Source organism: Poromitra crassiceps (genome assembly GCF_964638095.1).
Source record: "Poromitra crassiceps genome assembly, chromosome: 2".
Taxonomy (NCBI): domain Eukaryota; kingdom Metazoa; phylum Chordata; class Actinopteri; order Beryciformes; family Melamphaidae; genus Poromitra; species Poromitra crassiceps.
Genome location: NC_139624.1, coordinates 111355820 through 111370968, shown reverse-complemented (window position 1 = coordinate 111370968; position 15149 = coordinate 111355820). Strand labels below are relative to the sequence as shown.

Sequence of the window (15149 nt, the reverse complement as noted above, 5' to 3'; positions counted from 1 at the left end):
GTTGGTACATGACCGTGTTTGCTGTTGGTACATGACTGTGTGTGTTTGCTGTTGGTACATGACTGTGTGTGTTTGTTGTTGGTACATGACTGTGTGTGTTTGCTGTTGGTACATGACTGTGTGTGTTTGCTGTTGGTACATGACTGTGTGTGTTTGCTGTTGGTACATGACTGTGTGTGTTTGCTGTTGGTACATGACTGTGTGTTTTTGCTGTTGGTACATGACCGTGTTTGCTGTTGGTACATGACTGTGTGTGTTTGCTGTTGGTACATGACTGTGTGTTTTTGCTGTTGGTACATGACTGTGTGTGTTTGCTGTTGGTACATGACTGTGTGTGTTTGCTGTTGGTACATGACTGTGTGTGTTTGCTGTTGGTACATGACTGTGTTTTTGCTGTTGGTACATGACCGTGTTTGCTGTTGGTACATGACTGTGTGTGTTTGTTGTTGGTACATGACTGTGTGTGTTTGCTGTTGGTACATGACTGTGTGTGTTTGTTGTTGGTACATGACTGTGTGTGTTTGCTGTTGGTACATGACTGTGTGTGTTTGCTGTTGGTACATGACTGTGTGTGTTTGCTGTTGGTACATGACTGTGTGTGTTTGCTGTTGGTACATGACTGTGTGTTTTTGCTGTTGGTACATGACTGTGTGTTTGCTGTTGGTACATGACTGTGTGTGTTTGCTGTTGGTACATGACTGTGTGTGTTTGCTGTTGGTACATGACTGTGTGTTTGTTGTTGGTACATGACTGTGTGTGTTTGCTGTTGGTACATGACTGTGTGTGTTTGCTGTTGGTACATGACTGTGTGTTTTTGCTGTTGGTACATGACTGTGTGTGTTTGCTGTTGGTACATGACTGTGTGTGTTTGCTGTTGGTACATGACTGTGTGTGTTTGCTGTTGGTACATGACTGTGTGTTTGCTGTTGGTACATGACTGTGTGTGTTTGCTGTTGGTACATGACTGTGTGTGTTTGCTGTTGGTACATGACTGTGTGTGTTTGCTGTTGGTACATGACTGTGTGTTTGTTGTTGGTACATGACTGTGTGTGTTTGCTGTTGGTACATGACTGTGTGTGTTTGCTGTTGGTACATGACTGTGTGTTTTTGCTGTTGGTACATGACTGTGTGTGTTTGCTGTTGGTACATGACTGTGTGTGTTTGCTGTTGGTACATGACTGTGTGTGTTTGCTGTTGGTACATGACTGTGTGTGTTTGCTGTTGGTACATGACTGTGTGTTTGCTGTTGGTACATGACTGTGTGTGTTTGTTGTTGGTACATGACTGTGTGTGTTTGTTGTTGGTACATGACTGTGTGTGTTTGCTGTTGGTACATGACTGTGTGTGTTTGCTGTTGGTACATGACTGTGTGTGTTTGCTGTTGGTACATGACTGTGTGTGTTTGCTGTTGGTACATGACTGTGTGTGTTTGCTGTTGGTACATGACTGTGTGTGTTTGTTGTTGGTACATGACTGTGTGTGTTTGCTGTTGGTACATGACTGTGTGTGTTTGCTGTTGGTACATGACTGTGTGTGTTTGCTGTTGGTACATGACTGTGTGTGTTTGCTGTTGGTACATGACTGTGTGTGTTTGCTGTTGGTACATGACTGTGTGTGTTTGCTGTTGGTACATGACTGTGTGTGTTTGCTGTTGGTACATGACTGTGTGTGTTTGCTGTTGGTACATGACTGTGTGTGTTTGCTGTTGGTACATGACTGTGTGTTTTTGCTGTTGGTACATGACTGTGTGTTTGCTGTTGGTACATGACTGTGTGTGTTTGCTGTTGGTACATGACTGTGTGTGTTTGCTGTTGGTACATGACTGTGTGTGTTTGCTGTTGGTACATGACTGTGTGTGTTTGCTGTTGGTACATGACTGTGTGTGTTTGCTGTTGGTACATGACTGTGTGTGTTTGCTGTTGGTACATGACTGTGTGTGTTTGCTGTTGGTACATGACTGTGTGTGTTTGCTGTTGGTACATGACTGTGTGTGTTTGCTGTTGGTACATGACTGTGTGTGTTTGCTGTTGGTACATGTTTGTACCTTGAATTCCTCAGCGGAGGCCATGTTGTTGCTGAGCATGCGCTCCTTCAGCATGGCGATGGGGTCACTCTTGCTGCGCACTTCCTGGATTTCCTCGCGAGTTCGGTAGCTGCAGGAAGTGACATCACCGTTAGAACTTCCTGCAAACACATATCCCTAAATGATACCGAAATCTGATTCTCTGGAGCCAGTGTGTGTATCATAAACTGAATTCAAATATTGACAGAATAATAGTATTGAATATTTAATCTGTACAGTCTACAGTCTATAGGTCTATACATTCAGACTGCAGGCCTTCATACTAACCTAAGTTTCAGGTCATTTCTGCAGTTATTGGATACATTCTAAAATAAATCATTCTAAAACCCCATAGACTTTTTCCCTGATGAGCCAAAATGGCAGCGATTTCTGGTTAAGCCTACAAAAATATGTCATCCCTGCGGTACTCTATGAATGTGAATTGACAGCCATGTTGAAAGGCCCTGTGAGCATGTGAGCAATGACAAGACAAAGCACATCACATCAAACGCCCTGTGAGCATGTGAGCAATGACAAGACAAAGCACATCACATCAGTCCTGTGAGCATGTGAGCAATGACAAGACAAAGCACATCACATCAGTTCTGTGAGCATGTGAGCAATGACAAGACAAAGCACATCACATCAAACGCCCTGTGAGCATGTGAGCAATGACAAGACAAAGCACATCACATCAGTTCTGTGAGCATGTGAGCAATGACAAGACAAAGCACATCACATCAGTCCTGTGAGCATGTGAGCAATGACAAGACAAAGCACATCACATCAGTCCTGTGAGCATGTGAGCAATGACAAGACAAAGCACATCACATCAGTTCTGTGAGCATGGGAGCAATGACAAGACAAAGCACATCACATCACTTTTTGCATCTACACTTCTGCCTTCTCCCACTTGTCTCCAACACATTTCACTGATTCACTGAGAGTATGTTGTTCAGGTTTTGACTGAATTGAGGCGTCTGGCTTTCTTTAGATTGCTGTGTCTTGTCCTCCACGCAAACGCTGGTCAGCCAAGCTGCATCCATGCCAAAATTACATCAACTGTCTCAGAGCAATGTCACAAAGATTACGCTGACAAATTCTGATATTAACATTGTAAATACAAGTCACATGCTTCGGGATCTAATTTTGTAGTTCATATCCAAGTGGTCCGGATAAGAATCGAGAAAATGTGACTCCATGCAGCTTTTTTTTGCTATTCACACTGACTAGAAAACATCAGATCTGTGTCACAAAAAAAGAAAAGATAAAATTCCACCAGGACAAACTCCTGTAGATTTATTGCACTTGGCAATGAAATGACTCATCTTTGAATATCTACAACAAAAGCAGCCATGTGGAAACAATGACCAACTTAACAGCACATTTCTTAATGAGGTCAATGAACAAATGCATAGTTAACCAGGTAATGATGGAGGAGAGAGAGCAGGTGAGTTAATAATTTCTAGAGCCCGACCGATATTATCGGCCCGCCGATATTATCGGCCGATATTGGCGATTATCGATATATCGGTATCGGTAAAAAAAATATATATATATATCGGCCGATATTTTTTTTTTTTTTTTTTTTTTTTTATATAAATATATATATATATATATATATATATATATATATATATATAAGTTATAGACAGCATGGACAGCATGTTGTGTATATTTGATATTTTTTCTTAACTATTTGTTCTATTGTGTTTTTGTATTTCTAGTTATTTATAATTATTAAATTCCCAGTTAAGTTTACTGTTTCATTGCATTGAGTTTATTAATAAGCTGTAAAATATCTTGCCTACATCACATATTTCAATTCATGTCAACTCAATCATATCTTTGTCAAGTGTTTGATATTTGAGGGTTGCTGATGTGGTGCCTCCTCTGGTCGTTAAGGGCACCTGTTCGGAGGGAGGGGAACTCGTTGGAATATCGTGATCCTCCCACGTGCTATCTCCTACCGGTGAAGCTTCCCCTGTCAGGTGAAAAGAAGCGGCTGGCTAACTGCCCATGTGGAAGCATGGAGGCAGTTTTCGGCTCTCCCCAGATCGGCAGAGGGTGGAGCAGCAACCAGGATAAATAAATAAAAAATTAGCACTAATGGGGGATTAGCACTAATGGGGGATAAACATTTGATGATAAAAACAAAAATAAAATAAAATAAAAATATCGGCCGATATTATCGGTATCGGTAATTTTTTATTCCCTAAAATCGGTATCGGTTTCAAAAATCCCATATCGGTCGGGCTCTAATAATTTCCTCCTCTCTGACCCAGAGACTGAAGGGAAACTGAGTAACAGAAAATAGTGGATCAGAGAGAGCTGAAAAATGTGTGAGAACAGTGAGGGAATGTGGCAAGATGAGCTGGGGGGGGTGGGGGTCCACAGGGTTAAAGGTCACTCACCTGACCCCAGGGTCACTCATGCTGTGTCCATGGTAACGGTAGGTCTGCAGCTCCATGAGGATGGGACCCTGAAACGAGGTGAATTTTAGCTAAGCTGAGTTGTATGCAAATTAGCAGCGGTACTGCTGATTTCTCCCTGTATGATTGTCGAACGTCTCTCGGTGCAAAATGGCGGATATAGAAAGAAGCCTTCGATCTTTCTGAGGGACTGACACCAAAACCTGATGTTTACCACTGATGCTTAATATACTGAAACATTTTTCTCTTATCAAACTCCATTGTAGCTGCTGGAAATATGTACATGTGATGTCACCTCATCTACGTTTGGCCGGTTCTCCACCAAGAAGAACACATCAAACTATTAACTTGACCAAAAAGCAAGTCTCAACAGCTGTACTTCAGGGTGGATTCCTCCCTCTGGCATGTTCCACCCCCACAGCGCTCACCTTGCCCGCTCTGCAGTGGTCTGCAGCGAACCTGGTGGCCTCTCTGACACACAGGAGATCCATCCCATCCACCTAGAGAAAGAGAGCCAGCCACAGGTCAGAGGTCACACACAGGCCCATCAATACAGTCACCACTAACCTTTACCACTAATGCCTTTTACAACCAGCTTCTGCATCATTTGTGAAAATGCAATGTCAAAATACTTTTTTACTTCCTACAAGCACAACAAAGTACAGTTGAAAATCGTCAAAGAGTTTGGTTTGGTGTAATTTGCAAAAAGTGGCATAACAAAAGTAATTTTGTTGCACAAATCATTCAGACTAATAATCAGGATTAATCATTATCCCAACAACTAGCAAAATAATCCATATAAATCATTTCAGACCCAACTGTGCTTCAGCTCCGGTCCTACTCTCAATAGATTGTGCATCCCCTTCAGCTCCGGCCCTACTCTCAATAGTTTCCTTATCAAATGTTTGTCTGCAGTATCATACATGAGCATCAAACAGCTGTATGATGCTCACACCTGTAACTGCCAGGACAGACCGTTGTCCTCCTGTTATAGTCTGGGTCCATCCAGGCTGCAGCATACAGCCACTGAGACACACTGCAGCTACAGCCCCAGACCCCAACATGTACTCATATGATCATATCTGATTTCTAAGTACTTCAGGATTAGCTAGCTTAGCGTCACATCAACATAAAAGGTAAACATGTATGTACTTTTTTAGTAGTTATCTTTCCCTGTCAGTTGGGGATGTCAGCTGTAAGTGTTTGTCATAATGGTTGTGTCTCACTCTGATCCCTGGTATGTCTCCTTTACGTTTCTGTCATAATGTTTGTGTCTCACTCTGATCCCTGGTATGTAGTCTGCTCTCCTGTAGTTTCTGTCATGATGTTTGTGTCTCACTCTGATCCCTGGTATGTAGTCTCCTGTCCTGTAGTTTCTGTCATGATGTTTGTGTCTCACTCTGATCCCTGGTATGTAGTCTCCTGTCCTGTAGTTTCTGTCATGATGTTTGTGTCTCACTCTGATCCCTGGTATGTAGTCTGCTCTCCTGTAGTTTCTGTCATAATGTTTGTGTCTCACTCTGATCCCTGGTATGTAGTCTCCTCTCCTGTAGTTTCTGTCATAATGTTTGTGTCTCACTCTGATCCCTGGTATGTAGTCTGCTCTCCTGTAGTTTCTGTCATAATGTTTGTGTCTCACTCTGATCCCTGGTATGTAGTCTGCTCTCCTGTAGTTTCTGTCATGATGTTTGTGTCTCACTCTGATCCCTGGTATGTAGTCTGCTCTCCTGTAGTTTCTGTCATGATGTTTGTGTCTCACTCTGATCCCTGGTATGTAGTCTCCTGTCCTGTAGTTTCTGTCATAATGTTTGTGTCTCACTCTGATCCCTGGTATGTAGTCTCCTGTCCTGTAGTTTCTGTCATAATGTTTGTGTCTCACTCTGATCCCTGGTATGTAGTCTCCTGTCCTGTAGTTTCTGTCATAATGTTTGTGTCTCACTCTGATCCCTGGTATGTAGTCTGGCTCTCCTGTAGTTTCTGTCATGATGTTTGTGTCTCACTCTGATCCCTGGTATGTAGTCTCCTGTCCTGTAGTTTCTGTCATAATGTTTGTGTCTCACTCTGATCCCTGGTATGTGGTCTCCTGTCCTGTAGTTTCTGTCATAATGTTTGTGTCTCACTCTGATCCCTGGTATGTAGTCTGGCTCTCCTGTAGTTTCTGTCATGATGTTTGTGTCTCACTCTGATCCCTGGTATGTAGTCTCCTCTCCTGTAGTTTCTGTCATGATGTTTGTGTCTCACTCTGATCCCTGGTATGTAGTCTCCTCTCCTGTAGTTTCTGTCATAATGTTTGTGTCTCACTCTGATCCCTGGTATGTAGTCTCCTCTCCTGTAGTTTCTGTCATGATGTTTGTGTCTCACTCTGATCCATGGTATGTGGTCTCCTCTCCTGTAGTTTCTGTCATAATGTTTGTGTCTCACTCTGATCCCTGGTATGTAGTCTCCTGTCCTGTAGTTTCTGTCATGATGTTTGTGTCTCACTCTGATCCATGGTATGTGGTCTCCTCTCCTGTAGTTTCTGTCATAATGTTTGTGTCTCACTCTGATCCCTGGTATGTAGTCTCCTGTCCTGTAGTTTCTGTCATGATGTTTGTGTCTCACTCTGATCCCTGGTATGTAGTCTCCTGTCCTGTAGTTTCTGTCATGATGTTTGTGTCTCACTCTGATCCCTGGTATGTAGTCTCCTGTCCTGTAGTTTCTGTCATAATGTTTGTGTCTCACTCTGATCCCTGGTATGTAGTCTCCTGTCCTGTAGTTTCTGTCATGATGTTTGTGTCTCACTCTGATCCCTGGTATGTAGTCTCCTGTCCTGTAGTTTCTGTCGTGATGTTTGTGTCTCACTCTGATCCCTGGTATGTAGTCTCCTGTCCTGTAGTTTCTGTCATAATGTTTGTGTCTCACTCTGATCCCTGGTATGTAGTCTCCTGTCCTGTAGTTTCTGTCATAATGTTTGTGTCTCACTCTGATCCCTGGTATGTAGTCTCCTGTCCTGTAGTTTCTGTCATAATGTTTGTGTCTCACTCTGATCCCTGGTATGTAGTCTCCTGTCATGATGTTTGTGTCTCACTCTGATCCCTGGTATGTAGTCTCCTGTCCTGTAGTTTCTGTCATGATGTTTGTGTCTCACTCTGATCCCTGGTATGTAGTCTCCTGTCCTGTAGTTTCTGTCATAATGTTTGTGTCTCACTCTGATCCCTGGTATGTAGTCTCCTCTCCTGTAGTTTCTGTCATAATGTTTGTGTCTCACTCTGATCCCTGGTATGTAGTCTCCTGTCCTGTAGTTTCTGTCATAATGTTTGTGTCTCACTCTGATCCCTGGTATGTAGTCTGCTCTCCTGTAGTTTCTGTCATGATGTTTGTGTCTCACTCTGATCCCTGGTATGTAGTCTGCTCTCCTGTAGTTTCTGTCATGATGTTTGTGTCTCACTCTGATCCCTGGTATGTAGTCTGCTCTCCTGTAGTTTCTGTCATGATGTTTGTGTCTCACTCTGATCCCTGGTATGTAGTCTCCTGTCCTGTAGTTTCTGTCATGATGTTTGTGTCTCACTCTGATCCCTGGTATGTAGTCTCCTCTCCTGTAGTTTCTGTCATGATGTTTGTGTCTCACTCTGTTCCCTGGTATGTGGTCTCCTCTCCTGTAGTTTCTGTCATGATGTTTGTGTCTCACTCTGATCCCTGGTATGCAGTCTCCTCTCCTGTAGTTTCTGTCATAATGTTTGTGTCTCACTCTGATCCCTGGTATGTAGTCTCCTCTCCTGTAGTTTCTGTCATGATGTTTGTGTCTCACTCTGATCCCTGGTATGTAGTCTGCTCTCCTGTAGTTTATGTCATGATGTTTGTGTCTCACTCTGATCCCTGGTATGTAGTCTGCTCTCCTGTAGTTTCTGTCATGATGTTTGTGTCTCACTCTGATCCCTGGTATGTAGTCTCCTGTCCTGTAGTTTCTGTCATGATGTTTGTGTCTCACTCTGATCCCTGGTATGTAGTCTCCTCTCCTGTAGTTTCTGTCATGATGTTTGTGTCTCACTCTGTTCCCTGGTATGTGGTCTCCTCTCCTGTAGTTTCTGTCATGATGTTTGTGTCTCACTCTGATCCCTGGTATGCAGTCTCCTCTCCTGTAGTTTCTGTCATAATGTTTGTGTCTCACTCTGATCCCTGGTATGCAGTCTCCTCTCCTGTAGTTTCTGTCATGATGTTTGTGTCTCACTCTGATCCCTGGTATGTAGTCTCCTCTCCTGTAGTTTCTGTCATGATGTTTGTGTCTCACTCTGTTCCCTGGTATGTGGTCTCCTCTCCTGTAGTTTCTGTCATAATGTTTGTGTCTCACTCTGATCCCTGGTATGTAGTCTCCTGTCCTGTAGTTTCTGTCATGATGTTTGTGTCTCACTCTGATCCCTGGTATGTAGTCTCCTCTCCTGTAGTTTCTGTCATGATGTTTGTGTCTCACTCTGTTCCCTGGTATGTAGTCTCCTCTCCTGTAGTTTCTGTCATGATGTTTGTGTCTCACTCTGTTCCCTGGTATGTGGTCTCCTCTCCTGTAGTTTCTGTCATGATGTTTGTGTCTCACTCTGATCCCTGGTATGTGGTCTCCTCTCCTGTAGTTTCTGTCATAATGTTTGTGTCTCACTCTGATCCCTGGTATGCAGTCTCCTCTCCTGTAGTTTCTGTCATAATGTTTGTGTCTCACTCTGATCCCTGGTATGTAGTCTCCTCTCCTGTAGTTTCTGTCATGATGTTTGTGTCTCACTCTGATCCCTGGTATGCAGTCTCCTCTCCTGTAGTTTCTGTCATGATGTTTGTGTCTCACTCTGATCCCTGGTATGCAGTCTGCTCTCCTGTAGTTTCTGTCATAATGTTTGTGTCTCACTCTGATCCCTGGTATGTAGTCTCCTGTCCTGTAGTTTCTGTCATAATGTTTGTGTCTCACTCTGATCCCTGGTATGTAGTCTGCTCTCCTGTAGTTTCTGTCATGATGTTTGTGTCTCACTCTGATCCCTGGTATGTAGTCTCCTGTCCTGTAGTTTCTGTCATGATGTTTGTGTCTCACTCTGATCCCTGGTATGTAGTCTCCTCTCCTGTAGTTTCTGTCATGATGTTTGTGTCTCACTCTGATCCCTGGTATGTAGTCTGCTCTCCTGTAGTTTCTGTCATGATGTTTGTGTCTCACTCTGATCCCTGGTATGTAGTCTCCTCTCCTGTAGTTTCTGTCATAATGTTTGTGTCTCACTCTGATCCCTGGTATGTAGTCTCCTGTCCTGTAGTTTCTGTCATGGTGTTTGTGTCTCACTCTGATCCATGGTATGTAGTCTCCTGTCCTGTAGTTTCTGTCATGATGTTTGTGTCTCACTCTGATCCATGGTATGTAGTCTCCTCTCCTGTAGTTTCTGTCATGTTTGTGTCTCACTCTGATCCCTGGTATGTGGTCTCCTTTCCTGTAGTTTCTGTCATGTTTGTGTCTCACTCTGATCCATGGTATGTAGTCTCCTGTCCTGTAGTTTCTGTCATAATGTTTGTGTCTCACTCTGATCCCTGGTATGTGGTCTCCTCTCCTGTAGTTTCTGTCATAATGTTTGTGTCTCACTCTGATCCCTGGTATGTGGTCTCCTGTCCTGTAGTTTCTGTCATAATGTTTGTGTCTCACTCTGATCCCTGGTATGTGGTCTCCTCTCCTGTAGTTTCTGTCATGATGTTTGTGTCTCACTCTGATCCCTGGTATGTAGTCTGCTCTCCTGTAGTTTCTGTCATGTTTGTGTCTCACTCTGATCCCTGGTATGTAGTCTCCTCTCCTGTAGTTTCTGTCATAATGTTTGTGTCTCACTCTGATCCCTGGTATGTAGTCTCCTCTCCTGTAGTTTCTGTCATAATGTTTGTGTCTCACTCTGATCCCTGGTATGTGGTCTCCTTTCCTGTAGTTTCTGTCATGATGTTTGTGTCTCACTCTGATCCCTGGTATGTAGTCTCCTTTCCTGTAGTTTCTGTCATGATGTTTGTGTCTCACTCTGATCCCTGGTATGTAGTCTCCTGTCCTGTAGTTTCTGTCATAATGTTTGTGTCTCACTCTGATCCCTGGTATGTGGTCTCCTCTCCTGTAGTTTCTGTCATAATGTTTGTGTCTCACTCTGATCCCTGGTATGTGGTCTCCTGTCCTGTAGTTTCTGTCATAATGTTTGTGTCTCACTCTGATCCCTGGTATGTAGTCTGCTCTCCTGTAGTTTCTGTCATGATGTTTGTGTCTCACTCTGATCCATGGTATGTGGTCTCCTGTCCTGTAGTTTCTGTCATGATGTTTGTGTCTCACTCTGATCCCTGGTATGTAGTCTCCTCTCCTGTAGTTTCTGTCATAATGTTTGTGTCTCACTCTGATCCCTGGTATGTAGTCTCCTCTCCTGTAGTTTCTGTCATAATGTTTGTGTCTTACTCTGATCCCTGGTATGTGGTCTCCTGTCCTGTAGTTTCTGTCATGATGTTTGTGTCTCACTCTGATCCATGGTATGTGGTCTCCTGTCCTGTAGTTTCTGTCATGATGTTTGTGTCTCACTCTGATCCCTGGTATGCAGTCTCCTCTCCTGTAGTTTCTGTCATGATGTTTGTGTCTCACTCTGATCCATGGTATGTAGTCTCCTGTCCTGTAGTTTCTGTCATAATGTTTGTGTCTCACTCTGATCCCTGGTATGTAGTCTGCTCTCCTGTAGTTTCTGTCATGATGTTTGTGTCTCACTCTGATCCCTGGTATGTAGTCTCCTGTCCTGTAGTTTCTGTCATAATGTTTGTGTCTCACTCTGATCCCTGGTATGTGGTCTCCTGTCCTGTAGTTTCTGTCATGATGTTTGTGTCTCACTCTGATCCATGGTATGTAGTCTCCTGTCCTGTAGTTTCTGTCATGATGTTTGTGTCTCACTCTGATCCCTGGTTATGTGGTCTCCTCTCCTGTAGTTTCTGTCATAATGTTTGTGTCTCACTCTGATCCCTGGTATGTGGTCTCCTCTCCTGTAGTTTCTGTCATAATGTTTGTGTCTCACTCTGATCCCAGGTATGTGGTCTCCTCTCCTGTAGTTTCTGTCATGTTTGTGTCTCACTCTGATCCATGGTATGTAGTCTCCTGTCCTGTAGTTTCTGTCATGATGTTTGTGTCTCACTCTGATCCATGGTATGTAGTCTCCTGTCCTGTAGTTTCTGTCATAATGTTTGTGTCTCACTCTGATCCATGGTATGTAGTCTCCTGTCCTGTAGTTTCTGTCATAATGTTTGTGTCTCACTCTGATCCCTGGTATGTAGTCTGCTCTCCTGTAGTTTCTGTCATGTTTGTGTCTCACTCTGATCCCTGGTATGTAGTCTCCTCTCCTGTAGTTTCTGTCATGATGTTTGTGTCTCACTCTGTTCCCTGGTATGTGGTCTCCTCTCCTGTAGTTTCTGTCATGATGTTTGTGTCTCACTCTGATCCCTGGTATGTGGTCTCCTCTCCTGTAGTTTCTGTCATAATGTTTGTGTCTCACTCTGATCCCTGGTATGCAGTCTCCTCTCCTGTAGTTTCTGTCATAATGTTTGTGTCTCACTCTGATCCCTGGTATGTAGTCTCCTCTCCTGTAGTTTCTGTCATGATGTTTGTGTCTCACTCTGATCCCTGGTATGCAGTCTCCTCTCCTGTAGTTTCTGTCATGATGTTTGTGTCTCACTCTGATCCCTGGTATGCAGTCTGCTCTCCTGTAGTTTCTGTCATAATGTTTGTGTCTCACTCTGATCCCTGGTATGTAGTCTCCTGTCCTGTAGTTTCTGTCATAATGTTTGTGTCTCACTCTGATCCCTGGTATGTAGTCTGCTCTCCTGTAGTTTCTGTCATGATGTTTGTGTCTCACTCTGATCCCTGGTATGTAGTCTCCTGTCCTGTAGTTTCTGTCATAATGTTTGTGTCTCACTCTGATCCCTGGTATGTGGTCTCCTCTCCTGTAGTTTCTGTCATAATGTTTGTGTCTCACTCTGATCCCTGGTATGTGGTCTCCTGTCCTGTAGTTTCTGTCATAATGTTTGTGTCTCACTCTGATCCCTGGTATGTAGTCTGCTCTCCTGTAGTTTCTGTCATGATGTTTGTGTCTCACTCTGATCCATGGTATGTGGTCTCCTGTCCTGTAGTTTCTGTCATGATGTTTGTGTCTCACTCTGATCCCTGGTATGTAGTCTCCTCTCCTGTAGTTTCTGTCATAATGTTTGTGTCTCACTCTGATCCCTGGTATGTAGTCTCCTCTCCTGTAGTTTCTGTCATAATGTTTGTGTCTTACTCTGATCCCTGGTATGTGGTCTCCTGTCCTGTAGTTTCTGTCATGATGTTTGTGTCTCACTCTGATCCATGGTATGTGGTCTCCTGTCCTGTAGTTTCTGTCATGATGTTTGTGTCTCACTCTGATCCCTGGTATGCAGTCTCCTCTCCTGTAGTTTCTGTCATGATGTTTGTGTCTCACTCTGATCCATGGTATGTAGTCTCCTGTCCTGTAGTTTCTGTCATAATGTTTGTGTCTCACTCTGATCCCTGGTATGTAGTCTGCTCTCCTGTAGTTTCTGTCATGATGTTTGTGTCTCACTCTGATCCCTGGTATGTAGTCTCCTGTCCTGTAGTTTCTGTCATAATGTTTGTGTCTCACTCTGATCCCTGGTATGTGGTCTCCTGTCCTGTAGTTTCTGTCATGATGTTTGTGTCTCACTCTGATCCATGGTATGTAGTCTCCTGTCCTGTAGTTTCTGTCATGATGTTTGTGTCTCACTCTGATCCCTGGTTATGTGGTCTCCTCTCCTGTAGTTTCTGTCATAATGTTTGTGTCTCACTCTGATCCCTGGTATGTGGTCTCCTCTCCTGTAGTTTCTGTCATAATGTTTGTGTCTCACTCTGATCCCAGGTATGTGGTCTCCTCTCCTGTAGTTTCTGTCATGTTTGTGTCTCACTCTGATCCATGGTATGTAGTCTCCTGTCCTGTAGTTTCTGTCATGATGTTTGTGTCTCACTCTGATCCATGGTATGTAGTCTCCTGTCCTGTAGTTTCTGTCATAATGTTTGTGTCTCACTCTGATCCATGGTATGTAGTCTCCTGTCCTGTAGTTTCTGTCATAATGTTTGTGTCTCACTCTGATCCCTGGTATGTAGTCTGCTCTCCTGTAGTTTCTGTCATGTTTGTGTCTCACTCTGATCCCTGGTATGTAGTCTCCTCTCCTGTAGTTTCTGTCATGATGTTTGTGTCTCACTCTGTTCCCTGGTATGTGGTCTCCTCTCCTGTAGTTTCTGTCATGATGTTTGTGTCTCACTCTGATCCCTGGTATGTGGTCTCCTCTCCTGTAGTTTCTGTCATAATGTTTGTGTCTCACTCTGATCCCTGGTATGCAGTCTCCTCTCCTGTAGTTTCTGTCATAATGTTTGTGTCTCACTCTGATCCCTGGTATGTAGTCTCCTCTCCTGTAGTTTCTGTCATGATGTTTGTGTCTCACTCTGATCCCTGGTATGCAGTCTCCTCTCCTGTAGTTTCTGTCATGATGTTTGTGTCTCACTCTGATCCCTGGTATGCAGTCTGCTCTCCTGTAGTTTCTGTCATAATGTTTGTGTCTCACTCTGATCCCTGGTATGTAGTCTCCTGTCCTGTAGTTTCTGTCATAATGTTTGTGTCTCACTCTGATCCCTGGTATGTAGTCTGCTCTCCTGTAGTTTCTGTCATGATGTTTGTGTCTCACTCTGATCCCTGGTATGTAGTCTCCTGTCCTGTAGTTTCTGTCATGATGTTTGTGTCTCACTCTGATCCCTGGTATGTAGTCTCCTCTCCTGTAGTTTCTGTCATGATGTTTGTGTCTCACTCTGATCCCTGGTATGTAGTCTGCTCTCCTGTAGTTTCTGTCATGATGTTTGTGTCTCACTCTGATCCCTGGTATGTAGTCTCCTCTCCTGTAGTTTCTGTCATAATGTTTGTGTCTCACTCTGATCCCTGGTATGTAGTCTCCTGTCCTGTAGTTTCTGTCATGATGTTTGTGTCTCACTCTGATCCATGGTATGTAGTCTCCTGTCCTGTAGTTTCTGTCATGATGTTTGTGTCTCACTCTGATCCATGGTATGTAGTCTCCTCTCCTGTAGTTTCTGTCATGTTTGTGTCTCACTCTGATCCCTGGTATGTGGTCTCCTTTCCTGTAGTTTCTGTCATGTTTGTGTCTCACTCTGATCCATGGTATGTAGTCTCCTGTCCTGTAGTTTCTGTCATAATGTTTGTGTCTCACTCTGATCCCTGGTATGTGGTCTCCTCTCCTGTAGTTTCTGTCATAATGTTTGTGTCTCACTCTGATCCCTGGTATGTGGTCTCCTGTCCTGTAGTTTCTGTCATAATGTTTGTGTCTCACTCTGATCCCTGGTATGTGGTCTCCTCTCCTGTAGTTTCTGTCATAATGTTTGTGTCTCACTCTGATCCCTGGTATGTGGTCTCCTCTCCTGTAGTTTCTGTCATGATGTTTGTGTCTCACTCTGATCCCTGGTATGTAGTCTGCTCTCCTGTAGTTTCTGTCATGTTTGTGTCTCACTCTGATCCCTGGTATGTAGTCTCCTCTCCTGTAGTTTCTGTCATAATGTTTGTGTCTCACTCTGATCCCTGGTATGTAGTCTCCTCTCCTGTAGTTTCTGTCATAATGTTTGTGTC

The 15149-nt window shown here is 43.7% G+C and overlaps 1 protein-coding gene across 2 annotated transcripts in view; it reads right to left on the bottom strand.

Moving 5' to 3' along the window:
* pdha1b (pyruvate dehydrogenase E1 subunit alpha 1b) overlaps positions 1 to 15149 on the bottom strand; it is a 31791-nt gene that overhangs the window by 3739 nt on the left and 12903 nt on the right. Inside the window, exons 10-12 of one of the 2 annotated variants that reach the window (XM_083660373.1) lie at positions 4923 to 4994; positions 4477 to 4544; positions 2045 to 2153 (exon numbers count right to left, since the gene is read on the bottom strand). In XM_083660373.1, coding sequence (XP_083516499.1) covers positions 2045 to 2153; positions 4477 to 4544; positions 4923 to 4994 — 249 coding nt within the window. Of the gene's footprint in view, positions 1 to 2044; positions 2185 to 4476; positions 4545 to 4922; positions 4995 to 15149 lie in introns of those variants that run through there. The other variant, XM_083660374.1, reaches the window with a different exon arrangement.